Below are 17,757 nucleotides of genomic sequence, written 5' to 3' on the forward strand. Positions count from 1 at the left end.
TCTATTCCACTCTGTTTTCTATTCTTTTCTATTTTATTGTACTCTATTCCACTCTGTTCTCTATTCTTTTCTATTTTATTGTACTCTATTCCACTCTGTTTTCTATTCTTTTCTATTTTATTGTACTCTATTCCACTCTGTTTTCTATTCCTTTCTATTTTATTGTACTCTATTCCACTCTGTTTTCTATTCTTTTCTATTTTATTGTACTCTATTCCACTCTGTTCTCTATTCTTTTCTATTTTATTGTACTCTATTCCACTCTGTTCTCTATTCTTTTCTATTTTATTGTACTCTATTCCACTCTGTTTTCTATTCCGTTCGATCATTTTCGCTTCTATTCTAGTCGTTGCATCTTCGTGCGTCTCCTCGGCGTTGCCAGGACGACCAGAAGGGGGCTGACCTCAGCCACGTGACAGATAGCGGCAAAGCTCCCCCTGCGCCTGCGGGTCCACACACTAGTAGTGTGTGTGTGTGTGTGTGTGAGTGTGTGTGTGTGTGTGTGTGTGAGAGAGAGAGAGAGAGAGAGAGAGAGAGAGAGAGAGTGTCTGAGTGAGTGTGTGAGTGTGTGTGCGTGGGGACGAGTTTCGGGCGAAAGTGGGTGCCCCGCCGCCAGACAGCAGGACCGGTCGTGTGGAGGAAGCGAGCGAGGAAGAGTCGGGTATGAGACATGGATCAGTCCGCGGCCGGGGACCGTATTTTCGCCGCCGAAGCCATACTGAAGCGCCGCGTACGCAAGGTAAGCAAACGAAGGAAGGAAAAAAAAAAAAAAACCCGCGGCGCGCTGACGGCGCACGCGCACGCGCGCGCGCGTGTGTGCAGATGTTGGCGCGGGTCTGGCCGGCGCGACTGCGGCGCGGAGGGTCGGCGCTTCCCCCCCGTGCGCAGCGCCGCGGAGGCCCCTGTCGGGTTTTCATCACCCCTTTCTTTATTCGTCCGTTCGTCCGTTCGTTTGTTTGTTTACTCCAGCGTACGCTATGGGGCAGTTAGCCGAAGGGTGGGGGTGGTGGGAGGGGGGGGGAGGAGGAGGAGGACGCTAACCGTCCTCGGCTCCGGCTAGAGAGCCGTAAAAATAGCGACACAAAAGAGGGAGGCTAGCCGCGCCGCGCTGCGAGAGCGGCGCTAGCGCAGCCCGGCCAGCGGCGGGCGGAGACACAGGGGCCTGCTACTGCCACTGCTGCTGCCTGCCTGCAAGCTAGCGGCAAGCTAAAGCTCCGCAGCCGCCCGCCCGCTCGTCCTTAGCCCGGCCGGTCCCCGAAACCGGGGTTAAAGTAGCGGCTGTACGACGCTGGTGTTGTTGCTCAAACCCCCTTTTCACAATGCTAGCTAGTAGATTTTGAACTAAATCGTTTCCCAGGCACTTTACTCCACCCCCCACACCACCCACCAACCCCCCCCCCCCACTAGTGACAATAAGACCCCCAATTCACATGTTTATGTCCATTATCCCACCAGACGTGGCTGAATTGGGGGGGTGGTGGTGGGGGGGCTTCAAGTGATAGGTGACTACATGCAGAAATGGCGTGGCAGACGCGTCGCTAGCTAGTTTAGAAGCATGTTATGGGTGGTAACCCCCACCCACCCCCACCCCCGACACCCCCCCCCCCATATCTGTTTCTTGTTTTACGACCTGCCTGCCTACACGGCGCCGATCACGGCCAGAGCTCGCAACTATTGCCCGTTTCCCCTCTTCGGTCACATATACCGTAATGTGTGGAGCACGACGGTGCGCAGAAGTCAAAAGGTCACGTGAGGCTAACGAGCGGCACCACCCTCCCCCCGCCCCTTTGCCCAAAAGCGCCCGTGCTCTCAGGTGACCCGGGGTAAAAATAAGCGTTAGCCCGCCTTGGGTCGTGTTAGACGCGGCCTCGTCCCTGTGTAGGGTGGCAGTCCCGCGGGTAGTAGCGATCCTGGGTGATTCCTCAGTTTGGGGGCACTTTCGGCTTTTTGAAATGTCTAAAAAATAATAAAAAAATGCATTTCTTTAAAATCTGTTGTTTTCTATCCCCTCTCTCTTGTGGTGCGGAACAAATATCTTAGCTTTGATCGTCCTGCAAAACGAGGCTGATGTTATGATGCTGTTTTTCAGAGTTGTGACAGCAGAATGTGACGTCATGACACGTGATGCTAATGACGCGTGATGCTAATGACAGTTTTCACTTTCTGCAGAAAAAGTTGGCCAAGTCTGAGACTTGCTAGTGTAAACTACTAATAAGACCCGTTAGCCCCTAGCTAGCTAACGGGTCTGACCCTTTAGCCGAGCGGTTAGTGACGTCGCCCTGTGGTGCAGTACACCCCGTGTCGAATCCCGCACCGGGCAAGAAAATACCCGGTTACATTGGTGGCAGCGGTGGGATCCGGAAGTGTGCGGATCCTCAGAAGTCTCTTCGGAGCGCGGGAAGAACAAAGCGCTTCCGGGAGAGGGTGACGACTGTAAACTACTAATAAGACCCGTTAGCCCCTAGCTAGCTAACGGGTCTGGCCCTTTATCCCAGCGGTTAGTGATGTCGCCTTGTGGTGCAGTACACGCCGTGTCGAATCCCGCACCGGGCAAGAAAATACCCGGTTACATTGGTGGCAGCGGTGGGATCCGGAAGTGTGCGGATCCTCAGAAGTCTCTTCGGAGCGCGGGAAGAACAAAGCGCTTCCGGGAGAGGGTGACGACTGTAAACTACTAATAAGACCCGTTATCCCCTACCTAGCTAACGGGTCTGACCCTTTAGCCGAGCGGTTAGTGACGTCGCCTTGTGGGGCAGTACACCCCGTATCGAATCCCGCACCGGGCAAGAAAATAACCGGTTACGGTAAGCTAACTTGTTAGCTAGCATGCAATGTAACGCGAATACAGAGAACATTTCTCGTTTCCGTGGCAACCACGTCGTCGTTTGAAAAAACGTCGTTGCTCTGAAATGTTGGGTGTGATGGTGACGACAGATGTATGAGGGACAGCCATATTTAACTATACAAATGTGCAAATTGCACACATATATAGTGTAACGTGCATGGATAAGTAGACATGTTGGTCCTTTAGTCGACTGGTTAACGTTGTCGCTTGCGGTGCAGGAGGTAGGGGTTCGCGTCCCGGCTGTGGCGGTTCTCGGGCTGCCCCCCGAATTCGTTACAATATATAAACCATATGCATTGGAAATCTGTCTTTTTAAATTATTATGAGAAAATGCAAAGTAAAGCTTTAATGAATTTAACCGTTTTTGTTACTTTATACCTTGTGATGGCCTGGCGGCCTGTCCAGGGTGTCTCCCCCGCCCGCCGCCCCAGTGGCTGCTGGGATAGGCTCCAGCATCCCCCACGACCCCAACTGGGATAAGCGGCTCGGATAATGGATGGATGGATATGGCTTTATTATAGAGGGGAAGTTCAAGAGTCTGGGTTGGGGACAAGCCCGAAACCAGTGAAATTTTGGCACATTTGAATTTTCAACACACTGAAAAAGTATTAAAACGTCATCGTTGAGACACAACTCTTTTTTCATAGCTAACACAACCTGACTCTAACAAATACAATCACTGTTTTTTTTTTTTTTTATTTGTTGAAAATCTACCCTGGGGACAGAAAAACTCCCTTATTTGAAGAATCACCCATCAGTAGATAGATAATGTTATGGCATGTTGGTAAGCAATGGGCTATATTCAGTTTTAAAGTAATTATTGAAGAACAGATAAGCTCATGATGATCTCAAGTAATACAGATGTATAAAGTCTGATAGGTATGAAGGAGTGTGTCTCATGTATTAGAGTTTTGACAGATAACGTAAACTCAGACGGCCCAGCTCTCTCAAAGCTTCTGTGTTAAAGTGTCCCAGCTGAAATGGGAAGCGGGTCCCACCTGTTGCTCTTGTTGTGACATGTAATTTCTTCAGTTAGCCAGTATTTAAGAATTGTAAGGCTTTTTTGGGAGGGGGGGAGGGTAATTTGTCATCTTTTTAAAGACATTTTGACTGAAAATGTTATTCTGAGGAAAATCTGGTTTCAAATTGCAAAAGTTGCTTGCACAAAAAAAAAATCCTTTTCCAACATACGTGACTTCAACTCGTAAATTCATCACAAGGAGCAGTAGTGCAAATCTATTAACGATATTGTTTTTTAAAAAAATATATTTATTTTGTATCACTGTGTGCCTGTTCATCACTAATTCCCTACCTCACGTTGTCTTGCAGGGCAGGATTGAATACCTGGTAAAATGGAAAGGATGGGCGTTGAAGTAAGTGTTGTGCCACTTCATGCGTCATTTCATGTTTCCTGGTAGCCAGAATTCTGCATTAAGGTGTTTTTTTTTCTTCCTATTACTCAATTTAACCAAGTGTATTGTGTTTTAGCATCATCATTATTATTGTTGTTGTTGCATTATTACTATTGTTGTTGCTATGTGTTCAGACACAGCACCTGGGAGCCGGAAGAGAACATTTTGGATGATAGGCTGATACTGGGCTTTGAGCAGAAGTGAGTACATTTGTCGTCCTGTGAACGTTGAGGCCAGTTGGGTAGTGTATGCATGGTCCCCACGCTGCAACGGTGAGGGTTTTGTGTATGCATGCACCTGTTCTACTGCAAGGTGCTTTGCAGAAAACACACCCACTGTATGGCATATATTAAGTTGTGTTCATTAATCACTCTTTGCTCACATCAGTCAGAGTCACGATCAGTGGCGGTTGGTGCTAAAAAATTTGGGGGGGGGGCACAATTTACCTTGGCGCAGCACACCTGACAGCTGCTTTAGTGTCCACACAGTCACAGAGTTATTAAGAAGGACAATGTAGCCTATAGATTTTAGACGGTGGATGATTGACAGTCGAGACGAGGCGTCGTGGTGGGTGTGAACATGATTGACAGCCACGAGAACTGTGCAATCACATTAGATCAAAAAACATTAAAACAATACCAATTCACTGCCAATAAAAGTGGGAGTGTCTGGGGCAGCACAGAACTGCGCCCCCTGGAAGATCTGAAGAAACCAATCAGACGGCAGCCTCAGGTCACCTGCTCGCCACAAGTTCGAGGGCTTGGGCGTCCGGGTGGTGTGGCGGTCTATTCCATTGCCTTCCAACATGGGGATTGGTTCAAATCCCCGTGTTACCTCCAGCTTGGTCGGGCGTCCCTGCAGGCACAGTTGGCCGTATCTGCGGTAGGGAAGCCAGATGTGGGTATGTTTCCTGGTCGCTGCGCTAGCACCTCCTCAGGTCGGTCGGGGTGCCTGTTCGGGGGGGGACTGGGGAGAAAAGCGTGATCCTCCCACGTGCTTAGTCCCCCTGGTGAAACTCCTCACTGTCAGGTGAAAAGAGGCGGCTGGTGACTCCACATGTATGGGAGGAGGCATGTGGTAGTCTGCAGCCCTCCCCGGATCGGCAGAGGGGATGGAGCAGTGACCGGGAGGGCTTGGAAGAGTGGGGTAATTGGCCAGATACAATTAGGGGGGAAAAAAGGGGAGGGGGGGAATAAAAAAATTTTTTTGAGGGCTTACATAAGGTATGGTTTGGCCATCACCCCTCACCCAGGAAGTATATGTATTCATACAGAAACCAACCAAACACCATTTGAACCAATATGTAATGCTGCTGACAGGCGCTCACAGACTGAAAACACTTTTATTTCATCATTATTTGCATTATGCAACTAAATTATATCTAACACGTTTAACTAGATTTTCATCTCTTGATGTTTGAAGGGGACGGCGCCTCAGTGCCCCGTACTGGCCAGCCGCCCCTGGTCACAATCAGTCAACTCTGGAACGCTTATTAAGCTTCTAGATTTAATTTCACTCTTTTTTTCCACCGGTTTCCGTTCATTCCTGCGGCTCTTGCTGTCAGCAGCCCCGCGTGTCCGTGCTTTTTAATCCTTTCGCTTGTCTTTTTCCGTTCCGTCTACTTGCAGCCCGGTTACTGAGAGGGCCATCTCTGCTTAAGGCCTTCATGTCTGTTGCCAAGCCACTTGAAAGCCGGTGCTGCTTACAGAGAGGATGTGTTTACAGGAAACCGAGATGGTCACATCAGCACAGCGTATCTAGCTCTGCTCAGACTCACGGCTTCAAGCGCGCCGCGTCCGACCGCCCCGCCGTCCCTCGACCAAGCGGGTCACAAGGCTCCTCTCGTCCTCTGTCTCAGTTGACGTTTTTATGTCTTGTCTTCTCTGAATCGTGTTTACATCTTTAGCCGGGGCCTGCTCTTTCCTGTTGAATCTCCCCCTCAGCTGGGCAGCAGGGTGCATGTTTCGGTAACGCTTCACAATAACTGCACAAATGAAGCACCAGTTAAGCTTGTTTGCAGTCACGTGATTCTGATGACGCGCGAGACTCAGATGGAGGGCAGGAAGTGAGAAGCAGAAGGGACGAGATGGAGCTAGTTTAGCCCGAACTGTGCTAGTTTAGACCAGTGGTTCTCAACCTTCTTGGGGTCCTGGACCCCCTGCGTATTTTTGATCTACCCTGAGGACCCCTCCACCTGATCTTGGGGGAGGGGGGTTGCAATTTGATAGAAACAGTAGAAACTGCATTTTAAATTGCATTATAGCATTTATTCACTCTTTGGGGCAAAAATAAGAGCTTTCAGTTGTAACTTAGATATAGCTAACAAAACAGAATTCTTATGCAGTAACTTTCAGATATATGTAACAACACAGAATATGTATTCAGTAACTTTCAGATATATGTAACAACACAGAATATGTATTCAGTAACTTTCAGATATATGTAACACAACAGAATATGTGTTCAGTAACTTTCAGATATATGTAACACAACAGAATATGTATTCAGTAGCTTTCAGATATATGTAACACAACAGAATATGTATTCAGTAACTTTCAGATATATGTAACACAACAGAATATGTATTCAGTAGCTTTCAGATATATGTAACACAACAGAATATGTATTCAGTAACTTTCAGATATATGTAACGAAACAGAATATGTATTCAGTAACTTTCAGATATATGTAACAAAACAGAATATGTATTCAGTAACTTTCAGATATATGTAACAAAACAGAATATGTATTCAGTAACTTTCAGATATATGTAACAAAACAGAATATGTATTCAGTAACTTTCAGATATATGTAACAAAACAGAATATGTATTCAGTAACTTTCAGATAGATGTAACAAAACAGAATATGTATTCAGTAACTTTCAGATATACGTATGTAACAAAACAGAATATGTATTCAGTAACTTTCAGATATATGTAACAAAACAGAATATGTATTCAGTAACTTTCAGATATATGTAACAAAACAGAATATGTATTCAGTAACTTTCAGATATATGTAACAAAACAGAATATGTATTCAGTAACTTTCAGATATATGTAACAACACAGAATATGTATTCAGTAACTTTTAACAATGCAAACGGGAGCGAGATCTCTTATTAAAATACAATAAATTACACTTGTGAAACAGATGTAATTAGAGAAAAAAGTCCTGTTACCCTTTATAGTTTAGGTAGATAAAGGTCTCAGTCACATTTGAGTAAAATAATCCTATTTCTATAAATGTCATAGGATCTTTTTTTAAAGATATTTTATTTTCACGGACCCCTTGCAATTACACCACGGACCACTAGGGGTCCGCGGACCCCCGGTTGAGAAACACTGGTTTAGACGATATTACGAGAGCGAGGTGTAAACAGGAAGTGAGACATGCTGGACGTGACCTTATGTGATGAAGAGGGATTGTTTTGACGAAGAGGTCACTGCACACACGCGCGTTATCCGACTCCGCCCCTCCCTCCCTCCCGACCGCAGACGGCGGCTCGCGAGCCATTCTTTCCGGCGACAACAACAACTTCCGGTACTCAATAAAAACTCCTCGTGGTTTCTCAGTTAATGACGCCAAACACGGGCATTTCGAAAGTTTGTGACAGTGCTTCCTATGTAGAAAATCACTTCCGGCCCTCCGTCTGCGGTTCGTGACGTCATATGCAAACAACCTATTGATATCTGCTGAATTCACCATTTGCAAAGCTTTTGTAAAGCGTTTTGTAAATCGAGACATGCACCGATGCTTAGTGAGTGTGTTAGCAGAGGTTTTATAAATACTCATTAATGCTGCAATCCGTGATTAATTCGTGCACAAATGTACGTGTAAATAGTTTATTAATTACACGGAGTCTCGAGGTGCTGCTGGGCTTTCAGTCTCACGTGTAAATGCTTTGCAAGGCCGAGATAGTCCTCGCTCACTGTACATGTGCTCATACACCATACTTCACCAACAACTAGTAACTACCGGAATTACTCCTGAATTGCAGTATTGATCGGTGTTTCTAAACATCTAGTAACACACTAACCACTGATGCATGTCCTGCTTTCCAAGTCCTTTGCGAATGGTGACTTCAGTAGTTACCAATACTTAACCTGTGCTTCGTTTGTGTGGTTATCATAAAGTGTTACCCAGATTTCTGCCAGCGCCCGGCCGGGATCTAAACCTCATGTAGGCTTGAGTCAGTGCTGTCATCTGTTAAATAAGCGATACACATTTCCCTTCGTTGTTAGATGTTCGTCTTTGTTAAACGGTATGTGAGTTGAAGCGGACCGGAGTCTCAAGGCCTCTCGAGCCTGTCTGGTTTCTTGACGGCCGCCGTGTTAAAGCAGCGTTATGGCAAAAAAATGTGACTTTTGTGTCTTGCACCATCTGTTGGAATAACACGGTTACTGTTTCTTTTTTAGGGAGCGTGAAAGGGAAATGCATGGACCAAAGAAACGGGGACCTAAACCCAAAAACTTTGTTATGAAGGTACTGTTGGGGGTCTACTTGTCTGAATCGACACTGCACCTAAAATGCTGTTCTGTTAAACCCTTCACTGTGTTCACTGCTTCTTGTCAGGGTTATGAAATATATTCTGGGAATGTTTTATGCATAAAGTATAGAGGACTACTGTAGTTCTGATTGTGAACTTGTCGGTGTCGGACCGATGAAATCTGAGGTGAGCAGAAAGGCGACGTGACGGTGTTCGCCCACCGAACTCTCCGGGTAGACTTGTGAGGAGCCGGGACGAGCTGTACTGCAGCACCGCCGTCTTCAGTCTAAACCACGCCACCGTCGCCCTCCTCTTCATCTACACCCCCCCCCCTTTTCTTTTTTTTTTTTTTACCTTTTTTAAAACGTGAGAGGGCATAGACAGGCTGAAAACGAGCGCTTCACTTATTCTTTAAACATTATATTAAATCGGCAGACCCAAAATGGGAGAACATTGGTGAACGCCACAAGATTTTTTGGATGATTCACAGGCGCACTTTACAAATAGATCTGTGCAACAAACGTTGCGTAACAGCCGATATCTCTGACACACATTGACTTAACCGTTACACACTGTATACACCGCTTACACCTCCTAAAGGGAAACGTCACAGTTTTAAACATTATCTGGAAATATGCGGCACGGTGGCGCAGTGGTTAGCGGGGTCGCCTCACAGGAGGAAGGTCCTGGGCTCGAGCCCCGGGGTCGTCCAACCTCGGGGGTCGTCCCGGGTCGTCCTCTGTGTGGAGTTTGCATGTTCTCCCCGTGTCTGCGTGGGTTTCCTCCCACAGTCCAAAGACATGTAGGTCAGGTGACTCGGCCGTACTACATTGTCCGTAGGTGTGTGTGTGTGTGTGTGTGTGTGTGTGTGTGTGTGTGTGTGTGTGTCAGCCCTGTGTGATGGCCTGGCGGCCTGTCCACAGTGTCTCCCCGGGGGCCTGCCGCCCAGTGACTGCTGGGATAGGCTCCAGCATCCCCGCGACCCTGAGAGCAGGATAAGCGGTTGGGATAATGGATGGATGGATGGATGGATGGATGGATGGATGGATGGATCTCTATATATACTAGTAGGGATAACTCCCCATTGGCAGCCATAACACTCAGCCGTCTCCTGTGTGTCTCTGAAACACTGCCGAACTTGTGCAGAAAAGTGTCCTGCGGTGACGTTCATTCTATGAGAAAATGCTGATAGCAGCGCTACATCCAGCTATATAATGTCCAGCTATGTAATGTCGTATTGTTATTTGCATTTGTCTTATACAGCTGCATGTGGCATTGATAATCACATTTTCTCACAAAATGCAGCCTATCGACCAACCAGGAAGTAAGTTTTCGCATTCAGGGATTGTCCGGCAGAGACGTCACCGGCAGACCCAATCTCACTGGCATTTCATAGACCCACAAAAGACCGCACAATATTGTGGCTGCTCATGGAGTGTTGTTCCTACAATGTCGACGTGTTTTCTTCGTAGAAAATACCCAGAAAACTGTAACCAGCACAGTCAGCAGAGGTTTGTCAGTGGACTTCAAGCTTCAGATATTCTAATCATGTTTCTGTGCTCTTTTTAGGCTCGAGCTCAGACAGGAGAAACCAGCACCCGAACTTCCACCTCTCGCCAGAGCACACCGCGCTCCTCTTCGACTGGCTCCACCCGACCAACCCCTTCTTCTTCTGCCTCGCTTCGCCTCTCCGCCTCTTCCTCCACTTCGTCAGCTGTGGCACCTTCTCCTAAACTCAATTCCCTGGCAGCTACCCACAAGCTTAAAAAAGACATTCGCCGTTGCCACCGCATGTCCAGGCGCCCTCTGCCCCGCTCAGACCCCATGGCGCCCCCTTTTTCCAACCCCGGTGGTTTCCCCTCCCGCCCGCACGTCTCTCCCTTCTCTGAGACCGTCCGGATCCTCAACCGCAGGGTCAAACCTCGGGAGGTCAAGAGAGGTCGCATCATCCTTAATCTGAAGGTCATTGACAAACCAGGTAGGGGTGGCTCAGCAGCAGCTAACCGGAATGTTCAAGCAGGACGTCAGAACATCCCCTCCCGCAACCGCATCATTGGGAAGCGGCAGGGCGAGGCTCCCTACAGGCCGTTCCAGCCTCCTTTGAAGATGCTGGGCTTCCCCATGTACGGGAAGCCGTTTGGGTTGCAGTGTGGAGGCCCTGGGCCATTTCACTCTCAACACGCATCATGCTCCAGTGCAGCGGCTAGAGCCAGCCATTCCACTACCTCCCGGTACCAGATGCCTCCCTCACCTGCTAGCTCTAGTGGCTCTGAGGGCAAACCTCCCACCGCTGTTCAGAGCCAGCTGAGTCCCGCTGACTTACAGCCTCAGCCAAGCACAGGAGCTTCTGCCGTAGGATCGCCTTCATCCACAAGTCCCCAGGCCCCGGCCCCCTCCCAGCCCAAACCTAGCCAGCCTCATTCAGAGCCCCAAAAGAGCCAGAACACCAAACAGTCAGCTCCTGCCCTATCCTCTTCCCCAGACCCAAAAATGTCCAACTTCGTCCCCTCTTCACTGTCTCCCCCCTCCTATTGTGGCACTCCGTCTTCCTCCCTAGAAGACGAAGAAGAGGAGGCTGGCCTGGACATTTTGACACCTCCAGAGGAGAGGAAGAAGCAGCTCCGCCAGCGCCAGCCCAAACGCCAGCTGGCTGCCTCCCAGTCCACTGGCAACCACAGCTCTGACCCCCAGAGGGTCCCCGCCGAGGGGGACCCTGACTGGCGCCCCAAAATGGCACCGAGCTGCCAGGATGTCGTGGTCACTGATGTCACCACCAACCTGGTCACTGTCACCATCAAGGAGTTCCCCTCTCCCTCCTCCTGCCCGGCATCTCCCTCCTCCGCCCCAGAAAATAGTCCCCCCGCTCCCTCCAACACCGCCCCTAATGACACCTCCTCGCCTAAGCCATAGGAAGAGAGAATGCTGTGGAGTCCGTTGCCATTGTAAACCCAGAAAATATCTTGCCAAACGTCGCCACTTTGGCCCCTCCTCCCTTGTCCTCTTAAGATGTCTCCATACTTAAATGATTAATGTTATGTAACTTAACACCGCCTAGCCATTGAATACTTATAAGAGCATATTTTTGAAATGAAAGTGTAATTTCGAGCGGGCAGTTAATAATGCCGCTCTTTTCAATTTGATGTTCATATTTTGTCCACTTGCACAGCACTGACTCTTTTGACGCAGACTTGGATGGAAATGGTATTTTCTTTCTTTCAGTTACTTCAAGCATGCTGAGTTTAGCCTGTTTGGTGTAATAGAGTTGTTGTCCCGAGAGTATCAACCCCACCCACGCCCCCTGGTGTGCGGGGGTCTCACTTTTTCAAGCACACTTAGTGTAAATGAAAGAAATTGGTACTATTTTGATACAAGCTCTGCCGTGAAGGCTAGCTTTGACTGTCTTCATGTGTTATGCCAATTTCCTGCCCCCCCCCTCCTCCCCCCCCTCCTCCAATTTCATTGCGAGTCCAGCGTGTTAAAGATAATGAGATGATGTGTTTTTGCACTTGACACAGCTGGACTCTTGAGATTTGCTTCTACACAGCGAGGTAAATGCAATGCACTTGACTGCATAGGGAAAAAAAAAAACCCCCAACCTATTCTTGTGTTGTTGACACGCTCATGAATATTTCAAGGTCTTTTTCCTCTTGCTCTCTTGAACGCACAGGCATATACAAATGAATACGTATTTATATGCACGCACAACCTTACAAGCTGCAAAAGAGTATACGGAAACGACTAACATAGATTTTGAAACGTTTGCTAACCTTGCCCGTCGCTCTCCGCCTGCCTTGTGTCGTAACAGATCCCTCGCCACCCTCGTGTCTGCCAAGACTCTAAACTGGGCGGCTCTCTGCAGCCACGAGGTACTGCCACCGCGTGCTGTGTGGTCTGCTGGAAGCTTACGAACGTATGGGAGGACCACGATTTGTGTCTGAACCGCAGTTTTCATTTGATACCAGCCGCCTTCCAAATGCCGGTGATGCTCCGGTGGCTGGTCTGTCTGCCAGCACCACCCGGCAGGTGTTTTTCCACGTCCAAGGACATTCTTCTGTAGCTCGTAATAACGCGGAGCAGCGGGCGAAATCTGCCTACGTACATTCCACGGCAGTAGGTTCGAGCGAAAGTGCCGTTTTGCACCCTGCTGTGGTCCCTCTGGGTGTTCCCAGTTAGCATCTGGGCAAAACGTGTTTTATTTGTTAGACCCTCAAGTGCTAGAAGCAAGTCCTGGTAGCGTGGCTCGAGGCCTTCTCGCTACACACAGGGCTGGCGTACCAGGCCGGGGCTGTGACCACACAGGGAGGTGAAATTAGGATTTTCTTGGGATTTCGTTGCCTGTCTCCCATTCGTCGACGTGGTGAGATTTGTTTGGCGAGGTTGCAGAAAACTGGATTCAACACGGAAATTCTCTCGGGATTCAGTGGAGCCGCTCTGTGGTTGGGGTTAATGAGGAGAATGTGCTAGAAAAATAATAAGTGGTAGTAGAAATTGTCATTTTGGTCCAGCTGAAGTGCGTTGCTTCACGTTGGGTCAGTAGCGCAGAAACCTTACTATGAAACGGCTTCGCACTGATTCGCTGTGCCTGGATCCACCCTGGCCTTTTCCTCTCCTTGGACATGGCCAATAGCTTCTAGGGGGGGCACCTTTACAGTAGTTGTGGTTCCAAATCTGTCCCGAGTTCAGTCCAAGCTCTGCTTCTGGTGCAGGCTGCAATGCAAAAACATTCATACGATATGTCACAGTGAAGCTGTTGGTTCCGTACATTTGAACTGCACTTGTTTTAAAACTGCACATTTATAGGAAAAACCTCGCAGACTTCTACGGTTTTCGTGTCGCGTCGTAGCGACAGGGAGTTGCGTCGGTACCGTCGCTGAACTCACACATAGGGAACACTGCAGGTTGGAAGACCGGGTCGGTGCCCAGTGCTAATGCGATCCATGGTGGAAAATAAATGCCACCCCACCAGCTATGTGATGGAGCATGTCTAACTTGGGCCTCTACCGAGCATTTTAAGGTTGAACCCTGCAGACAGCCTCGCTGGCTGCTAAAGTACAGCGAGAAGGGAGAAAGAGGGCAGAGTTAGAATCCACCAGCCACAGCGTCCGGGTGGCGTGGCTGTCTGTTCCGTTGCCTACCAACACAGGGGTCGCCGGGTCGAATCCCCGTGTTACCTCCGGCTCGGTCGGGCGTCTAAGGGCAGGATGTTGTGTTGCTGTAAAGCCCCTTGAGGCAAGTTTGTGATTTGTGATATTGGGCTATACGAATACAATCGACTTGACTCGACAGTTGGCCCTGTCTGCGGGCTGGAAGCCGGATGTGGGTGTGTGTCCTGGTCGCTGAGCTAGCGCCTCCTCTGGTCGGTCGGGGCACCTGTTCAGGGAGGGAGGGGGAACTGGGGGTGGGGGGGATAGCGTGATCCTCCCACGCGCTACGTCCCCCTGGTGAAACTCCTCACTGTCAGGTGAAAAGAAGCGGCTGGAGACTCCACATGTATGGGAGGAGGCATGTGGTAGTCTGCAGCCCTCCCTGGATCGGCAGAGGGGGCGGAGCAGCGACCGGGACGGCTCGGGAGAGTGGGGCGATTGGCCGGATACAATTGGGAGAAAAAAAGGGTGGGTGGGGGGTTTACCAGCTACTCTTCTGTATGGATAAAGGTTACTTCCTGCCTTGTGGATGTACAGTAGTTTTCTGCAAATATTTCAAGTGTACTGTTGTGCCTGTTTCTAAACTCCGGCGGCACCTTGTGACTGTTATAATGGGTGGCAAGTTGGCCAAGCGACTGGCCTGTACAGGAAGTCGCAGAGTCAGTTCTTGGCAACTGTAAAAGAAAAAAAAAAAAAAGCCTTCAAGCACCCATGTGTCCCGTGGAGTGTCCTTATGGCGAGACGTCGAACCCCTCCCTGCTTGTAAGCCGCTCTGGACGAGGGCGCCGCCACCCGGCAGATAGCGAACCTATGAAGTCGTCGGCCATCCAGTGTGCCAAGTAAACTACACGGCCCACCTGACCTACTTGAAAGCTGAAACCCTACTGTTGTTTTATAAGAACAATCAACTCGGATCCTTTTATAATGAACTCCCAACAATACTCCACCGCTGCCCCCACCCGCTCCTACAGGTTCTTCCGCCCTCGCCCTGGCCCTCGCCCTAGCCCTCGCCCTGGCCCTGGCCCGGGCCCTCGCCCTGGCCCTCGCTCTCGCCCTCACCCTGGCCCTCGGCCTCACCCTGACCCTGACCCTGGCCCTGACCCTGGCCCTCGCCCTGGCCCTGGCCCTGGCCCTGGCCCTCGCCCTCACCCTGGCCCTCGCCCTCACCCTGGCCCTCGCCCTGGCCCTCGCCCTCGCCCTGACCCTGGCCCTGGCCCTCGCCCTGGCCCTGGCCCCGCCTCCTTGTCTGGTGTACCTGTACATTACAATATTACAGATCCTGCGCATGTGTTGCCTTGTAGCTGCTGTGTCCAGCCTGCCTGCACCCCAGGCGTCGTTTCCCCTCGTCTTACTGAGCTCTTTGTCATACTGAAAAATGCTAAAAAAGAAACAAAAACAAACTTTGATAATCGCAACCCTGACTTGATTTACAGTGCGGAAATATCCAAGTCCCGCTAGAGTAGTGTGGTCACCTGTCCAGATGTGGTGGCTGCTGAATGTCGTGTCCACATGGGGGGGGGGGTTATTTCCCTTCCACGCTTTCTCCAACAAAGTCGAGTAGGTTGTCTGTCGCTCCTTCTCCTGTCACGTAGGCCACCGTAGGTGGTTCTGGTTCTGGTTGTTGTCGATGCTGTATCAGTACTCTTATAGCATACATACCGAGAGTTTGATTCCGAAATGGCATGTCCGCCAGCCGGGGGGGTGGGGGGTGGTGGTGGTGCTGTATACAGCGCCGTGTATAGAGAAAAATAATTGGAAGGTCACGATGACAAGAGCCAGACGTTGGTAGGCAACATGGCGCCCGTCGGGCACGTGACAGGCTCTGGGCCAATCACAGCGCGTGACGCGAAGCTCGGCGGATGGCCGGACTCCACACAGGGCGCTGGTTGTGTACCCAGTTGTGCAAAATCATGACGCATTACGCCGTTTGTTTTCCCTCCAGAGGTCAAAGGTTAACTCGTGTGACTCGACTAAAAGAAGCAAACGCGTTTGTGTAATTTAGAGATTGGGCTAAAACACGAAGAGACTCCCTTTTTTCCTTTAATCATTTTAAATGTCCTTCTTGATGGATGTCCGCTATAGCGGTGCGGAGTAGAGCTTCTCACGTCCTGGCGTGCGCGGCCTTAAAGCTGCGGCGACAGGGCCCGCCGCTAGGTGGCGTGTGAGGACGCGGCGTGGGTCACTGCGGGGTTTGCGTCTCCGTCGTCCTGGGTAGCGCAGCGCAACTTAGTGGCCTATCTTCCTTACCAAACAGGGCTCTTGGTTTGACCTTTACCTTTTGTGGTTGTGTTTTTTTTTTTTGTACTCGCGTGTCGTTTCCCACTCCACTCTCTGTGACGTAGTTCCGCTCCACTCTCTGTGACGTAGGCCTACTTTGACGAGGCGCCGAGTGAAAACGGAAGGATCTCTCGCTCAAACGTGTGGATAAAAAAGGTGTTTAATGACATTGGATTTTCGTGCATTCTAAGCCTGATTTTTCATTTGTACTGTATCCGCTCTTTTTTGAATTATGCATAATATCAATGTGACGCTTTTGTTTGGATGCCATTGTTGTCGTTTTTTGTTTTTTTTTAAGTAGGCTAGGCCAATTTGGGTTTGATCAGAAGGAGACTCCGACTGATGAATTTCAACGCGTTAAGACTGCAGTTTTGTCTTTTTTTTAATGCTAATATGAATTATGTTAATTGTGTTGATGGTAATGATGACGATGATGATGATGATGATGACGTTGTAATGTATCCGAAACCTCTAAAGCATGTTTTGCAAACCCTTATTGTACAGGTTATGTATTCGGTGTCATGTTACCCGTTACTATTGTTGCGCTCTGTGTGTTTCTTGTACAAGGCTTTTAATTAAAAGCTCTCCCAAAAAAAACAAACATGTCTGCCTTTCTTTTGAGCAGGTCAGCATCACAGTCATGTTTTCTTTTTTTGTTGTTGTTGTTGTGGATTTCCACCCCCTCCCACCACCACCACCACCACCACCAACCTTTTTCTCCCCAATTGTATCCAGCCAATTACCCCACTCTTCCGAGCCGTCCCGGTCGCTGCTCCACCCCCCTCCGCAGCCCTCCGGACAAGAGGGGAAACTCAGGAGTTCTTCTGGGTTCAGACCTGCGCTGACGATGCGGTGCATGGCCAGCTGCTGGACCAGGGCCTCCATGTTGGGGTCGTGGTGGGGATAGAGCTGCCAAGCGAGAGATACCCAGGTGGAACCGCAACCACGGCGGGTGGCTGTCAGGGGTGCTGCTCCACTGGATGTTGTCGTAGGCCTCCTGGCTGGCACTCACCCTGGGGGGGAGGGGGGTTAAAGGTGAAGGGTCAATACAGGGACCATAGAGGATGAAGAGTTTCCCAGGCCTATCTTTTTGTGGTGGGGGGGAGGTTTGTACTTGGCTAATTACCCCACTCTTCTGAGTCGTCCCGGTCGCTGCCGAGCCGGGGAGGGCTGCAGCCTACCACATGCCTCCTCCGACACACGTGGAGTCTCCAGCCGCTTGAAAAGGAGCGTTTTCTGACCCTTCTGTAGAGACTTTAGAGACGTCATCAGTTTCTCCCAGAACAATCAAAACAGGGGGAAAGTAATAGTAATACAGCTGCTTCGGGTAAGAACAGCCCATCGTCAGCCGCTTTCTAACTGGCAGGCCAGTTTAAAGCGGTTATTCAGAAGCTGCGTTTTGAGGTGATTAAAAAAAACAACTTTCAAGGTTAACTTGTTTATTCGACATTAAACCAGATGAAAAGACCTGTTCGGGTCATTTTTATGATGAGCTGTAGTTCCCCAACTTGCCGCAGGGTGGCAGTGTTGTTTTATTTCACATAAAACGAGGGCACAGCAGTCTTCCTTACGGTCTGCTGTTGAGGGG

The 17,757-nt window shown here is 49.5% G+C and overlaps 1 protein-coding gene across 1 annotated transcript; it reads left to right on the forward strand.

The window, feature by feature from the left end:
* Nucleotides 1–514: 514 nt before the first annotated feature.
* cbx6a (chromobox homolog 6a) lies at nt 515–14,111 on the forward strand. The gene is made up of 5 exons (XM_056280238.1): nt 515–739; nt 4,175–4,218; nt 4,392–4,457; nt 8,678–8,744; nt 10,318–14,111. The coding sequence occupies exons 1-5, from the start codon at nt 671–673 to the stop codon at nt 11,656–11,658; spliced, it is 1,587 nt and encodes a 528-aa protein (XP_056136213.1). The 5' UTR covers nt 515–670; the 3' UTR covers nt 11,659–14,111.
* Nucleotides 14,112–17,757: the final 3,646 nt, after the last annotated feature.

The sequence above is a fragment of the Lampris incognitus genome, chromosome 5 (genome assembly GCF_029633865.1).
Source record: "Lampris incognitus isolate fLamInc1 chromosome 5, fLamInc1.hap2, whole genome shotgun sequence".
Lineage (NCBI taxonomy): Eukaryota > Metazoa > Chordata > Actinopteri > Lampriformes > Lampridae > Lampris > Lampris incognitus.

Excerpts from the sequence above, each read along its gene's own strand:
- cbx6a (XM_056280238.1), top strand. The coding sequence starts at position 671 with ATGGATCAGTCCGCGGCCGGGGACCGTATTTTCGCCGCCGAAGCCATA. Across the intron at positions 4,219-4,391 it reads TGGAAAGGATGGGCGTTGAA|ACACAGCACCTGGGAGCCGG; the intron begins GTAAGTGTTGTG and ends CTATGTGTTCAG. Across the intron at positions 4,458-8,677 it reads ATACTGGGCTTTGAGCAGAA|GGAGCGTGAAAGGGAAATGC; the intron begins GTGAGTACATTT and ends TTTCTTTTTTAG.